At 38.4% G+C, this 15,901-nt stretch overlaps 2 protein-coding genes across 2 annotated transcripts in view; one reads left to right on the top strand and one right to left on the bottom strand.

The window, feature by feature from the left end:
* Window positions 1-15,901, bottom strand: part of LOC110980525 (E3 ubiquitin-protein ligase pellino homolog 1-like) — a 50,302-nt gene that overhangs the window by 23,075 nt on the left and 11,326 nt on the right. The window contains 2 exon segments of the mRNA XM_022237290.2: window positions 766-895; window positions 13,218-13,376. Of these exon segments, the coding sequence (XP_022092982.2) occupies window positions 766-895; window positions 13,218-13,376 (289 nt within the window).
* The window catches only part of LOC110980595 (uncharacterized), a 60,007-nt gene continuing 52,042 nt past the window's right edge, over window positions 7,937-15,901 (top strand). The window contains exon 1 of the mRNA XM_087144611.1: window positions 7,937-7,964. Within this exon, the coding sequence (XP_087000737.1) occupies window positions 7,952-7,964 (13 nt within the window). The 5' untranslated portion in view covers window positions 7,937-7,951. The remainder of the gene's footprint in view (window positions 7,965-15,901) is intronic.

Below are 15,901 nucleotides of genomic sequence, written 5' to 3'. Positions count from 1 at the left end.
GGAAGCTGGAAGTGAGTGACTTTGTGTACATGTAGTTTTCACAGACGAATGAGTTTATGCCTCAGTTGTGGTCAAGTCGCGGTAGTTAGGCCACAGCTTACACGTGGAAATGTACCGGTACCATAGGCCATTTCCAAAACCTAGGATTCTTGTATGGCTTTGGCCCAATCTTAATCTCTGACAGGGGAATTGTTCAGAAATCTGTCATGACTGCATGTATTCCAACTGAGAGTGTTTTTAATGTTGGCTTCATGTTATAAGACAGGATGTTGCTGAAGCAGAACGCTTGTCTGTTCATGTACATGTATGCACTGCACCAATATACTGAGATGAAATCCCTACTTTTGAGGACCTAAAAATCCCTGGAGACTAAGCTGGGAAAACAAGCTTTAGAGTACAAACCAAAGATGGCATTTGCAAAAGATTGACTGTATTGGAAGGATTTTATGGTTTTTCTTTAATTTGTTTCCCAAAAGAAAGCATTTGAAATGACACTGAAACCTGAGTATGAAGCTGCAGCCAGCTGACTCAAAGATATGTGTACATGTCATATGGCCCAGACTTCAACAGGAGGTACAGGAAGCCAGGTTAGTGCTTAACTCTTGCCAGTACCATATCTAGGCTGGTTCACATGTCCCAGGTGCTCCTTCTACATGTACCTTACAAACATGCATTAACTACATGGGTACAATGCACTGACAGGTGATGTTCCATTTATCTTAATTGGTAAGCACTCTCGAGTACATTATACACACATACATGTACCTGTCCTCCTTTCTGAGGGCCAACTTCATACTGCCTGTCTGGCTTGACGCCATTCGCTGTCTCTCTCTTGAACAGACCAAATCGACTCCGCCGTCTACCCCGGTTGCCGGAAGGCAAACAACCATTGTACCTGCATGACCAAATACAGAATGTGCCAATTTAAAAACTTTCAAAAACACACAGGTCTGTATACTGAGGCAAGATACACATGAGTTTATTTCTATAGACAATAAATACCTTCACATTGTGCACAAGTACACATACATGTACATACATGTACATAGTAGGAGCAGTGGTCAGTACGCTGTGTACATGTACATAGTAGGAGCAATGGTCAGTACACTGAGTACATGTACATGTACATAGTAGGAGCAGTGGTCAGTACACTGTGTACATGTACATAGTAGGAGCAATGGTCAGTACACTGAGTACATGTACATAGTAGGAGCAGTGGTCAGTACACTGTGTACATGTACATAGTAGGAGCAGTGGTCAGTACACTGTGTACATGTACATAGTAGGAGCAGTGGTCAGTACACTGTGTACATAGGAGCAATGGTCAGTACACTGAGTACATGTACATAGTAGGAGCAGTGGTCAGTACACTGTGTACATAGGAGCAATGGTCAGTACACTGAGTACATGTACATAGTAGGAGCAGTGGTCAGTACACTGTGTACATGTACATAGTAGGAGCAATGGTCAGTACACTGTGTACATGTACATAGTAGGAGCAATGGTCAGTACACTGTGTACATGTACATAGTAGGAGCAGTGGTCAGTACACTGTGTACATGTACATAGTAGGAGCAGTGGTCAGTACACTGTGTACATAGGAGCAATGGTCAGTACACTGAGTACATGTACATAGTAGGAGCAGTGGTCAGTACACTGTGTACATGTACATAGTAGGAGCAGTGGTCAGTACACTGTGTACATAGGAGCAATGGTCAGTACACTGTGTACATGTACATAGTAGGAGCAGTGGTCAGTACACTGAGTACATGTACATAGTAGGAGCAGTGGTCAGTACACTGTGTACATGTACATAGTAGGAGCAGTGGTCAGTACACTGTGTACGTGTACATGTACATGTACCATACATCAATGTACAGTGTACATGTATACAAACCAATGTCTACATGTATAGCCCTGGTAATGTATTACCAGTGCTAGGGAATGGCACTGTGACATAAAAGTCAGTCGTGTGAAATCTGGCTCTGAATAACAAAGAAATTAACCACTTCGCATGTATCATACTGGTACATGTACAATGTACATGTACCGGTACTTCCACAAGAATGTGGAGAAAAAGTCAGCAGGTGAAACAGTTGCACAAAGTACCCGCAGCCCCTCAACAAAAGAAAATCCATGTGCACGTACCATACATGTAGGGTCGATTTTTGCAAAATACACGAGTTACATGTACATGTACAAAATCCGACAAAAAAAAACCACAGAAACATTATCATGTCAATTATCCACAGGACAGGCTTTGGATTTTGTGCTTGTGGAATAAATAAAAAATGGCAAACAATTATACAAAAAAAAAGCTGAATGAAAAGACAAGGCATGTTTGTTCTCTTACGTTTGAGTATTTCGTGTACACCTGGGACAAAACCGAGCTAAAAGAAGCTTTGGTTTCAAACTTCAAGTACATTTGGGACTGAAACAAGTTTATTTCACTGGAATCGTGGCATACATATCCCAGTAGATTGCTAGTGCATTACAAATAATGAAACAGCTCAGCTCCCCATACACTCTACAATGTATACAGTGTGGGACCACAAACCAGCCGACTTGGGTACCCAGTGCCATACCTGTACATGCATGTAGCGGTATGTACTGGTAGTACATGTACATGCACACTACATGTAGTAAGACAGCTAGAAAAAAAACCCTGTGATCATAGAGACACATTGCTTGGTGCACGTAGAAGAAAACCGGGCAGCGATCGTTCATGAAATATGGCTGACAAGGTGGGCAACTAACAGGCATAAATCATGGTTGGCAATAAGTATTAAACATTTGGTCGTATATCATCATTTTTTAGGCACAAATGCGACTGTTTTGGTCGCACCGTACAGTGCTAGATATCCTACAATTATGTCATGTAATTGTGGACATGACTTTTTCTCATCACATGCTCCTCTCAGAGCCAACACTTCTTCCAAACAAAACAGAGATTGCTCTCATCAGAGTGTACCATAAATGTACCATTACCTGTACACAATATTGTACCAATACCTCTCAGGATTAATTCAAACTTATCTGAATGCATCTTTGAAGGAATTTGATCGATTAAATAGAGGCAAGATTTTGCCCAAAAGTTTGGTGTTAATATTGCTGGCTTGCTCAACCCTCAGCAAGCCTTTTCAAGGGTACGTGTACAGTGTACATGTACAGTACATGTAGTTTCTGACGTACATGTACCTGCACATGTACATACATGTACATGTACACGTGTACAGTAACAGTGCTACATGTACATGCATCATCACAGCTGTTACATGTACACTGTCCACTGTCCTGGTATACAATGTACATGTATATACATGTTATCTGCAGAAGTATACATGTAAATCAGTAAAATTAGAAAAAAGACAAGATTCCAGTCCAAAACCTGCTGCTACAATAATTGGTACCAGTACAATGAATACTCACTGAGTACATGCACATGTGGTACATGTACACGTACCTAACATACATGTATCTAACGTACCTACATGTACATCTACCAGTAGGTCTGCATGGGTACTTCGAAATTAGGAGTCCATTTTTGTTTTTTGGGGTGTCCCTGTCACATCTGACATATGGTTTTGTAAGTTCGGAACACATTTTTTAATTTCCAAGAGTGATGAATTAATTAATGCAAATTACCTGTCAAATAAAAATCAGTAGTCATAGTTTGAAATCAATTCCGCTGGTATTTCACTGTATCTACAACTGTAGTTGACCATGTGAACCATTCCAAGTGATACCGGTACCCATATTGTAATTTCATTAACATGTAGCATTTTACTTCTTAATCATAGGAGTAGGGAGGACGGAAAAGGATGTTATACATCACAATACGGATGGGGAAACCACACTATGGTATGAGTGACTTGCTTCAAATTACATTATGCGGTGTATACAAAATGTGGCGCAGGGTACAGTAGGTAAAAATTAATCATTAAAATGCACATCAGTTATTGAATTAGGACTGGTTGACATGATGCATGAATGTACTAGTGGTAATAGAATTGAGAAAAAGTGGTTCATCCATTGCGACATACACACTGTACATGTATCATCACCGTTTTCACAAAGTGTTGCAAATGTCCAAAAATGAATGTTGCAAATGTCCAAAAATGAATTTTGCCAATTTTCATTTTGTTCAATATTCTGTTTTACAATATCGTGCTTGATCATTTTTACATGCTCCCACAAACAAAATATCATACATGTAGTTACATTAATGTTGCCAAGGGCAAAAATCTTGAACACAGCATTTTGCATTTTCACGACGGGACTCAATGCTTAACGTCCTTTGAACATGTACAAAACGTATTGCATGGAAAGGCTGAAAGTAGGTCAAGTTTCATTTTCACAAAGTGACGCAAGCTTTGTTACATTCACAGTTGTGCGCGTGTAAAGACATGACCACCTTCCCTGTGATTATTATACACTGAACAGAGGGACATTCATGTACAAAAACGTAATTTTCATTTTCACAAAGTGACGTTAACCTTTGATAATTAATTTTGGCTAATTAACCTGTTTTCATACTAAATACTTGGGTTAAATAAACATTTATACATCAAAAAATCATTTAAGGGATTTTTGTTACATAATATTTGTCACAAATTACTTATTTTGACAGGTTCAAAAACCTGTGTTTCCTCAAAAGCCACATTAGCGTCACTTTGTGAGAACGGTGACAATGTAAGCAATGTACAGTACATGAGCACAGCAGCTCCAACTATTACAGGTATCTTTTTTGTTACTGGTACATCAAAATTTGGCACATCTAATTTTTCACTAAAGCCCTGAATTTCTTCAGGTTTTCTTTACAATTAAACATACTGGGTTCTGAATCTATCCTTCTGTACTGTAACTACAGCACCCCAGAAGACAAGTTGGACATGAAAAAAAATGTAATTTACCAGTAGAAATGTTTTATGAAGTTTTTCATTTTTTTCAAGAGAACTTGAATAGCTGTACAAGTACAGTGCAAAATGCACTGGGCAACATTCTGTACTACTGGTATTGTTGATGTACCCCGAAGTGGCACACCAACATGGCGCACTTTGAATTTTTGCCTCTAGTGCCTTGCCGGGGTAACATTTTGACCTCAAATTTCATGATTTTAAGTGAAATTTATTCTGATTCAAAACTCTTGATTTTACTAACCCACTACAAAGTTTCAATGAATTTTTATTTTGGCCCAATTTTCTGATTATTTTTTTAATGCTCCCTCAAATACACATGTACAAGAATAATTTTCTAACAAACTAATGGTTAAGCAGCTGCATGATTATTGTACATGTAAGTAGAGATACATGTAATAATGTACTAGACTTTATCAACTTTAAAGATCTCCTAAAATGTTCATGTGTCAGGCAAACTTGGCAGAATTCTTGCCCAATTTCTGCTTGACACTGTTTTCTGATGAAATTTCATGACACTGAAATTGTTTACAAAGGTTTGACGGCATACCGTATATTATAGAGATAAAAGTGCCAGACTGCCAGTATTCCAAATGAATTTGAAGTAAATCAAAAGAGGTTCAGCAACACTGTATGACAAAAGTCCAAGTGAAAGTCAAGGTGTACATGTACATGTACCATGTTAAGGGACTGTAATGTACACTTTAATGTACTCACATACATTGTACATGTACATAACACTGCATGTACTAGTACATACATGTACATGTACAAAAACCGAACTGTAATAGCAGAACATATGACTTTTTCAACGAGAGTTGTAATCACTGTACATAATTTGACCAAAACGAATCACTACTGTTAGAACAAGTACAGTGTACACACATGTACGTATGTGTACCGGTACACTGCTGTCATATTAAGCTTTCATTACATTTCAATATTTTGTAAGCATTATGTATTGTACATGTACTGTACATGTACATGCATGTAATTCAAATGTACATGTTAATGATGATCATTAAGACAATGTCATCAAGTAATGAGTTCAGTGCACTATTCAAATATAAAGGTCAAAGGCCCATCTGGTTTTTAATTTCTTCCACATGCTTAATTACTACTTGATGCCTCCCGATCAGTAAGTCATCATAGCCATGGTAAAAAAATCTTGTACCGGTAGTACATGTACATACCTGGAAATATTATTTGTTCAATTTAGTAATTAATTATTTTCAGTCAAAAAGTGCAAAAAAAAAATATTTTCTCTGAAAGGTAAAATTGCACTTGACTGTATGTATTCACTGTCCTTGATGAAAAAATCCACTGGTATAATAAAAGAACAAAAAATGCAAGAATACAGAGGAAAATAATCCATGGTCTTGTACCTGTACTTAAAGGTCTGTGATAAATTTAATTTCACACTGAGGGAAATATTTCACAGGCATGGCATCTGCTAAAAGGAATCTCAAGTTGGTACCTTGGCTTGCGGATAGGTGTAAAAAACATACTGGTGTAAATGTCACCTTGGCATTTCACACACTGTGCTGGAATGTTTTGACTACAAGGGCCCTACCCAGTGCCTTGTCCTGTCACAAGGCTGTCCCAGTGTACACAAACTTTGGCTTGATCCACGTACATGTACATCTGTCGTGAACTTTAAAAGGGACAAATGTTAATAACTCAAGATTAAATTTAAGAAACTTTTTTTTTTTCATTTCATTGGAGGCATGCACACTAATACATGTGCAGGTATGGGTACATGTGCATTGTCATACGGTACGTGTGGTTTAAGGCAAAACAAAATAAAATGTTTATGCAGTACATGTTGTACATGTCATGTAAAAATCAGTGCTTTAATGATGCAACCTACCGGTAACTACATGTACATGTACATGTATGTTTAAAGAAACTTGCTTCAACGCAAACTTTATTTCTTACATGTACTGAACCCGGTAGATGAACATTTTACTTCAAACAGTTCCATAGCCTGCTGACACAGCTTACTTTAAATACACAAGTACAAAATGTACTGAAAAACTGATTGTAAGGCAAATTAATTCAAAGATGACGATGGCCGAGTTCTGAAAATTACCCCCTAATCATCCCTACATAACCAGTAAAGAAAAGAAACTCATCTCTAATGGTAAGCCTACTTGTATGCAGTTCAGGACAGTTCATACATGTACATGTGTTGGCAAATAAATACAGGTAAGTACCTCAATTGAGTATGCTATCTGACCAGGATGAAGTTTGAAGTTGAACATGGTACATGTACTTGTACCACTGTACTCATTAATTATTAACACTAAGGGCAAAACAAATAACATTACACCATGTACATACAATAATCAACACATACCATATTACACACAAAGTACACTGTACATGTACCGGTACATACATGTATATTGGTACACATACATGTACATTGTACAAGGACAAACAAGGTACAAAACAAGCATTGTGTATGCAACTGGTAGCCTGAGAATTGTACAGCATGTAAATGACTATAACTACTGTACTTCACCAGTACGGTATGTCAACAATTTCATTCAATAAGATAGATTTATCAACCTACTATGATACATGTACATGTAGACACACATGTACATGTATGTACATGTGCACATGTACATATATACCAGTACACATGTACCAGTACCAGTAGACTGTGGTAATTATTTGAAAAGTTCCATAACTTTGATCACTCATATTTGTCTTTTGAGCAAAACAGCGAACACAAGTTGACGAAAGATGGAAATGTGCAGCTTGGCCTTGCTAGGTGAAATGAGTAGGGACATCAAAATTTCAAAGAAAATTTAATGAACAGATGAAGGCAACATACGGGTACATGTAGAAGTGATACATGTACGTGTCGATAATGCAACTGGTACCAGGTAACCAAGTTTGCAGATGTCACCCACATGTGTACATCAGATTATATCTTAAAATAAGCCTTCCCACGCGCATGAACACTGTTCTTCAACACTGCATGCTACACTGAATAGTAGAATTTAAAGGACTGAGGGAGGTACATGTACCAGTACTGTAAGTACATTGTACATACATGTGTAAATACATGTAACAGTCTCCATTATATTACACTACATGTAGGTCAGAAAGAAAATGCTATTTGTTTACTACACAATAAAAGATTCAAATGGGTTTAGGTCAGTACCCCTAATGCAGTTTTACCCCATTGGGTAAGCAACGCATCAATGCTTGACTACATGAAGTTGAACCCAGAACTACCAGGAGACAAATATTAGTTTGTTTTGTCATCACCAGCTACATGTGTAAATGCCCCTTCCAAGGTTCTGCACTAATGGTCTACCGGTAACTTCACCATTATTTAAATTAACCCTCCTTGCTGTTGTGCCCAAAACAGTCAAAAATTCCTTCCACTTGATTTCCCCCAGTACACAGACATACATGTACATGTATGGACAATTTGACTGATTTTGACTGATATGACAACCCGACAACTGTGTCAAGAATGTGTCTTTACACAGGAGGGTTTAGAACTCTTCTAGAGTGAGTCTGTACTGTACGGTATGTTAGCATGCACTATACTGCACCTGTACATGCACTAGTACCTTATACCACGGACCCTCTACATGTACATGTACTCAAGTAGACGGTGGACCTTCTACTCAAGTAGACGGTGGACCTTCTACTCAAGTAGACGGTGGACCTTCTACTCAAGTAGACGGTGGACCTTCTACTCAAGTAGACGGTGGACCTTCTACTCAAGTAGACGGTGGACCTTCTACTCAAGTAGACGGTGGACCTTCTACTCAAGTAGACGGTGGACCTTCTACTCAAGTAGACGGTGGACCTAATACTCAAGTAGACGGTGGACCTTCTACTCAAGTAGACGGTGGACCTAATACTCAAGTAGACGGTGGACCTTCTACTCAAGTAGACGGTGGACCTAATACTCAAGTAGACGGTGGACCTTCTACTCAAGTACACGGTGGACCTAATACTCAAGTAGAAGGTGGACCTTCTACTCAAGTAGACGGTGGACCTTCTACTCAAGTAGATGGTGGACCTAATACTCAAGTAGAGTGTCTGTGCTTATACGTACATATACATGTACATGTATACTGTATGCACATGTACATTGCACACTGTGCAAGTTGTATGTACATGTACATGTACCAGTATACATGTACATGACATCAGTACATACTGGAACAGATCAAGTAAACATGTGTAGTGTACAAATGTACACGCACGGTACAGTACATGTATGGTACTTGTACACGTACAATCGTACAGTATGTACAGAATATTATATGTACATGTACATGTACCGTATGTGTTATACATGTAACTTGGGTGTGCATGTATATGTACCGGTACATGAACTGGATACACGATGCAGCTCAGAAAATACCATTTGAACTTTACGGTATGGAACATGTACATGTATTACTGTACAGCGTATCACTTATTCTGCAACATTATTTTGCAGATGAAGAATTAATACAAACACTTCACAAACATACATGTACATGTGACAGAAAATAAGAGAAACATTTCAAATGATTCTTCTTGTGCACAGTTTTGTGAAGGTTTATAAAGCATGTACATGTATAATGCCCTTGTTGAGGAACAAAATGAGTCATTGATCATGGACATTAAGCACAAAATGGGCTTGAAATAAAGCCTAAAGATGACCACAGAAATACAGCCCTCAAGAACACCCAGGAAAAGAGAAAGCTCTCCTCTAGCTTTTACATGTAAAGTACATTTACATGGTACAAGGACATGTAAACATTGACTGGCACCCATCCAGTCCCAGGTGCTGATGTTGTTTGCAGAATTTGACAAGGACTTCTCCAAGGGAAAAAGAGAGAAAAAGAGAGAGAGAGAGAGAGAGAGAGAGAGAGAGAGAGAGAGAGAGGAGAGAGAGAGAGAGAGAGAGAGAGAGAAAGAGAGAGAGAGAGAGAGAGAGAGAGAGAGAGAGAGAGAGAGAGAGAGAGAGAGAGAGAGGACTTGGTAATGATGCGCTGATGGACATGGGGCATTTCATCAGCACAGAAGGGGCTCAAGACATCCAAGATGAAGATGAGGTACATGTACATGTACCATCCATCTCCTGACGCTTCTCAAACCAAACACAGGATTGGGATGGGGATTACTGACGACACTCTGCACTTTACCATCAGCCTTGGTTTGTTATGATGTGACCACTTCAGTTAATGAAGTTGACAGGTTAAAGTGGCTCACCCATCAGTGAGTTTCCACAAAAAAAGATAACAAAATAATAATAAGGAAACATTTACTGGTACACATACACGTACACCTTACTATACAAATATACTCAACTGCGCTGACAATACTCATCACTAGCTCAGGTGTAAATTAGGTCTTGGAAAAAGCCTCCTCAAACAGATGAGTTTTAGAGCAAACTTGAGTGCGTCAACAGATTTGGCATTTCTTACATGAAAGGGCAGGTTGTTCCAGAGCTTAGGAGCTACAAAAGCAAATTCACGGTCTCCAAGAGTAGTCTTAGTTCTATTGGGATAGCTAAGGATCAACCTGTTATGTGAACTGGGAAGACTGTATGTGGCTGGAATTTAGTGGCCGGTAATTCAGAGATTTAACCTGGTGCTAAGCCATGCAAAGCCTTAAATGTAATCAAAAGTATTTTAAATACAATTCTTTGTTGAACAGGCAACTAGTGTAATTTGACCAGCAAGGGAAAAATGTAGCAGTATTTAGCAGATTTACGCACAAGTCTAACACAAGCATTCTGCACACTCTGTAGCTCTGACACCGGTACCTGGGAATTGGGAAATTTGTCCATATAATAAACTATTACAGTACACCTTGCTCAAAATACAATGCTCAAACCAAGGTTTCAGTACAAGTACCGGTATTAACATGGTCCTTTTGTAGCGAGCTTTTGGTGCAAGATATTTTTAAGCACAAATGAGAGGCGAGGTACCAGCTTGTTAAATGAGGTCAAAGCAAGCAAGTGAAGTAGGCAGGAGTCAATGTACATGTGCACATGTTAACTGCTTTCCTCTGATGAAATGCACCTGAAATAATGACACATTTTTTGTGCCAAAATACCTACATGTACTGGTATAGTGTTAATGGATTTTAATACTTTGATCTTCCAAATACATTATTTTTACATTCAGGAATGCTATGATACAATCCATGTAAATTTGGATTTAACGGGTATCATATACCGTTAGAATCATGTGCAATTTAATAACCAAAGAGCAAACGTGCAGTCCTCATTACGGTACATGTATCATACAATATGTGGGTTCATCCACTTTTAGGCCTTGACATATTGTGTACCAGTCTGTGAACATGTGTACAACTGCATATTAATTTAAAATACCAGTAAGAGCAAACGTGTTAAATGTATGGTCCAATTCTAAATTCAATTTAGTTGTTCTGATGATGAGTTATTGAACTCATTCATTCCTTCAGATTCTGCACATAATTCATTACAAAAACTTACATGTACCTTGATGCAGTGTTTTGAAAATGTACAACACTGGTACATTATTGCCTACATGTAGGCCTACATGTATGTATTGTGATACATGTAAAGGCAATGTCTAATTAACCTTTTTGAAGCATGGCAGACACAGCAGGAGGACGCTATTTGAAGTGGGTAAATTTGGAGTACTGTAAATACAAATTTTTACCTAAACCAAATAGCGCCCTCCCATTGTGTCCGTCATACCAGTACCTCAAATAGAGGTATGGTAGGCTAACTGAAACTTGAAGACTTAAGTTCAGTGTGAACACTTTCAATTTCACTTTAAAATGGCTAATCTTACATTTAATTGCCAATTACATGTACAGTACAATGATTACATAATGATAGCATGATGCCCTCACTACAGGTGATCACTTCTCCATTCATTTATCATAGCACTGAGCAGTAGCTCAGGTCTTAGGGAGTGCATTATGGATGCAAATTACAGTATCTTGCTAGAATTGATTCTGACACATTGGATGGGTGGCTAGTCCTCACACCTGACCAAATGGCCTGAGCTATGCTGGCATGTAATATTCAGGAGGTACTGCAGAGCTCGTTCATCATCTGTCCCTGGGCCCAGTCTGTCAGTGCATACCAGTACATGTACAGTCTACTGGGTATCTGTACTGTCACATATACTGGAATGCTTGAGGTCAAAATCAGAACTTGGCAATGTTAAATGTACTAGTACATGTGTGTAATTCCCAGAAATTAGGGGGCCAAAAGTGTGACATTTTTGTGTCCCCGTTACCAGTACGTCTGACCTTTGTTATTTGACACAGCAATATCACCGGAATTGATTTCAAACTATTACTATTTGTTTGGCAGACACTTTGCCCTAATTCATCACTCTTGGAAATTAAAAAATCTGTTGTGAACTCCCCCCCGCAAATTTGCAGTGAATTCGCAGCGAATTGGATGCGAGAGGGGCAAACGATGTGTGAAAACAGTGCAAAAATCGTGTGAAAATGGTGCGAATTTTTGTGAACATGGCATGAAACATTTGCAAAAACATTGAGAAGAAAACAGTGTGCGCAAACAATGTGAAAATTTTGGGAAAGCGGTGCGCAAGGTTCTGGAAACTTGCAAAAACAAGAAGCATGGTGCAGGGGAAATGTTCCACACTGGCCCCACACGCACGACTATTATGCAGTGCAAGTCCATTACGCAGGCTATGCTGCGCTTGGGGCTGGTCGGGGCCAACACGTAAACTCACTACGTGGACTGTGCTGTTGTAGTCTAGTAGGGATTTCCTCAGCTGAGCCACGCGATCGTGAGCACATGCTCCCCACGGCAACCGCGCCTGCATGGCACAGTTGTATTCTTGGATTACCATAAATAAACACTCGTCAATGTCAGAGAATAAATGTTAAAAAGTTGTCTGAATTTTGAGTAATTAAATGGGAGTCCCCAAATCATGAAGTCTCAGGGCACATGAAATGTGTGTATTACAACAAACTTAACTTGCTCTGCTGTGGCAACATGGGTTATTTGCCCACTTTTATTCATTCTCGTGGTGTAGTTTGGCACACAAAATAATCAACATTGAGATACATGTACTACATGTAGTATTTTGTTACTGAAAGGTTTCTTTCTACTGACAGATAAAATCAAAATCAACTGCTTAAATTGTAAGTGTATCTTCATGTAGCAAATCTCATCTTTTTGCCGATTGTGTTCGGTGTGACATATCGGATCTGTTTTCAGATTCACTTGGGTTTCTGATGACATGTTACTTTCTGTGGTCACATGGTTATTGGAAAAAGTCAGCGAGAGAGACTTACCCAAGAATGACTAGTTCTCCGTATTTAACTGTTGAGCATCCCAGTGATGAATTTTTGGCATCTGTGTCAATTTCCTGGAAGTTTGCTGGGATCTCCACCCTCTGAACCAAGGATTTGGGGTTGGGCGACACCTCCAGGGTGTCTTCTGGTTCGGATTTCCTGATAGAATAACATAAAAAATGTGGACGATACATGTAATTAATGTATTGCAAACCAGAACACTGTGCATAGAGCCTGGCCTTCTATTAGCATTTTGTATGACTATCTACAGTTGAATCCTCAGGTCAACTAGAGGGTAATGGCTAGTAAATCTTATTTCATTTCAATACATGTACAGTCAATGTGTTATGGAAAATGAACAGTACATGTAGATATTTTAAATTACAAGTATGTTAACAGTTCAGCTTTTGGCTAAAAAGCTAGAGAATATAAACCTCAAAGTAGATGTATGGGGAAATGGAACCATTTTGAAACTGGTTTATTTTTCTCTGTAGGACAATTACCAAATTAAGAGAACCATTTAAGCTGCACACACACAGGCCAGCACACATATACCAGGACAGGTACTTGTACTAGTACCAGCTGGCTTGTTTCTGTGATACAGAGACAAAATACATGTTCAAATATTGACGTTATGGGTACCAAATATCTTATTGGGTTTCATTTTATACCCGCAACAAGGTCCGGATTTTCCTAATAAAAGAAATTGCCCCTAAGTTAATGCTGAGGAGGCCTACAAGTGCCGGTACATAAAGTAGCATGTTCTTCATTAAATGGACCAACATGCAACTCCACATGTCATTTTTCAAAACTTCTAAAAGGCTGACTTTGGTCACTTAGAACACAAATCAGCATCTTCAGATTAGAAAAATGATAATTTGGGGATAATTAGGCATACTGTGTACATTTGGTAGACATTTGATTTGCTACCAGTGTAAATTGAATGGAGTTAAAATCACTTAAAGTTTTACGTCAAAGTGTTTGCACCAGGTGACTCGATTTCAAAACTCTCAACAAGGAGAATTCAGTATATTTTTCAACTGATGTACATGTATTTTAAAGCCCCTAAGAAATAACTTTACAAAAATATGAGCCATGGAAAAAATAGCACAAAATTGACGGAAAGTGATGAGAAAGGTTTGGCTGTCTTCATTCTTTTACCGTTTATAATCACTCTCACTATACCAACATATCTGCCAGGTCTCATACCTTTCAACCACTGAAATTATCTTTAAGTTTGGCTGCAAAAAAAATGTACTGTATAACAAGTACAACATGTTTTTGATGGAATTTTGATGACGTTCAAGACTTTTGATGGAAAATGAATGATGTTTGACAATGCCGAAAATGCTGTCACATGTACAATGTAGTGCTCGAAAATTCGGAGCTCAATTTTCATTTTGTCCCTAATTTTGGAGATATCCCCACTCAAAATTAAATCAAAATTATGACCTCTGAGCATATTAGACTTTCATCATGACTCGTATTTTATGTCTCATACACCATATTTTTGCGAATGTCATTTGGTTTGACAGATTTTCTTTAGAGAAACCTTGGTATAAAGAGAAAAATCCCAGAATGTCACCATTCCATGGAATGGCTCATATCGAATCAAAAGACGCGTACTATCTGGGCAGATGTCAATGGTCAAACAGCCCATGGTGCAGCTAAACGTTTTTGCAATTCCACTGTGCGATATTGACGGATGTCGCAAAATTGTCATGATCGGTATTTTGGACCGTGGTTTTTGGAAACACACGCGAAGAAAATGTAATCATTCCAGTCATAAAAGGATGATACCCATAGTTTGGGCCCTTTGTTTGCATTTTTTTGACAGTTTGTATTGTACAACAATTTTTATTTTACTCGCTGTTTTTTTGCAGTTGATTTTTTGACAGACTCAAATGACATTCGCAACTGCCGACTTTGGGACCCAATTATTCGTGAGAGATACTTTTTTATATCATGATTATGGCGTTAATATGTGTAAATACTGTATTATCACCTTTCACCACATACACGTACATGTACAAGTCTGTGTAAACTAACCATGGGAATTATTACTTCCCAATAACTTCAGTTGGCTAGGATTTTAATAGGTTGTTCACATCCGTCAAAATGCTGACGTTTGAGACTTTAATTAATCAACTCCAATTAAGTTGAGAGATGGGCACAGTCATTACATGTACATTATCAGCCATGATGTCCCCCATTTCATCAGACATTGGAAATTAATTCACTGCTGTTCACTTCAGGAAAAATGAACCCCAAAAGTTGAACACTTTCTAATGGTCCCTATTGTATGTCGAGGAACCTGCCACATGTACATGTACATACAGTATGTAGGCTTTCATTCATCCTCCATGCTTGTTTGCAATCTTTTCCCTTTCATTGGTTTGTGGTTAGAATGACATCCTTATCCGGAACTTTTTAGACATTAAAATAAAGAGTTTTAGCTTTTGGGGAATTAGTATACATTTTTAAAAAAATCCCAAACACGGATTTCCCTTTGAATTGGCAGTTATGCTGAAATACACATCATGTCTTACTCGGCAGGCTGATACATGCCCTGAGGGCCTTTTTGGATTGGCTGATACCAAGTTAAAGGAAACACTACTAAAAAATGCCAACAAAGGACTAAAAATGGAAGTACAAGTACAGCATTTAATACTTGTAGGAACGCT

The sequence above is a fragment of the Acanthaster planci genome, linkage group LG01 (assembly GCF_054643075.1).
Source record: "Acanthaster planci isolate LZ-2023a linkage group LG01, COTS_SCS, whole genome shotgun sequence".
NCBI lineage: Eukaryota > Metazoa > Echinodermata > Asteroidea > Valvatida > Acanthasteridae > Acanthaster > Acanthaster planci.
The sequence above is the reverse complement of the archived record's forward strand: the minus strand, read 5'-3'. Positions and strand labels throughout refer to the sequence as shown.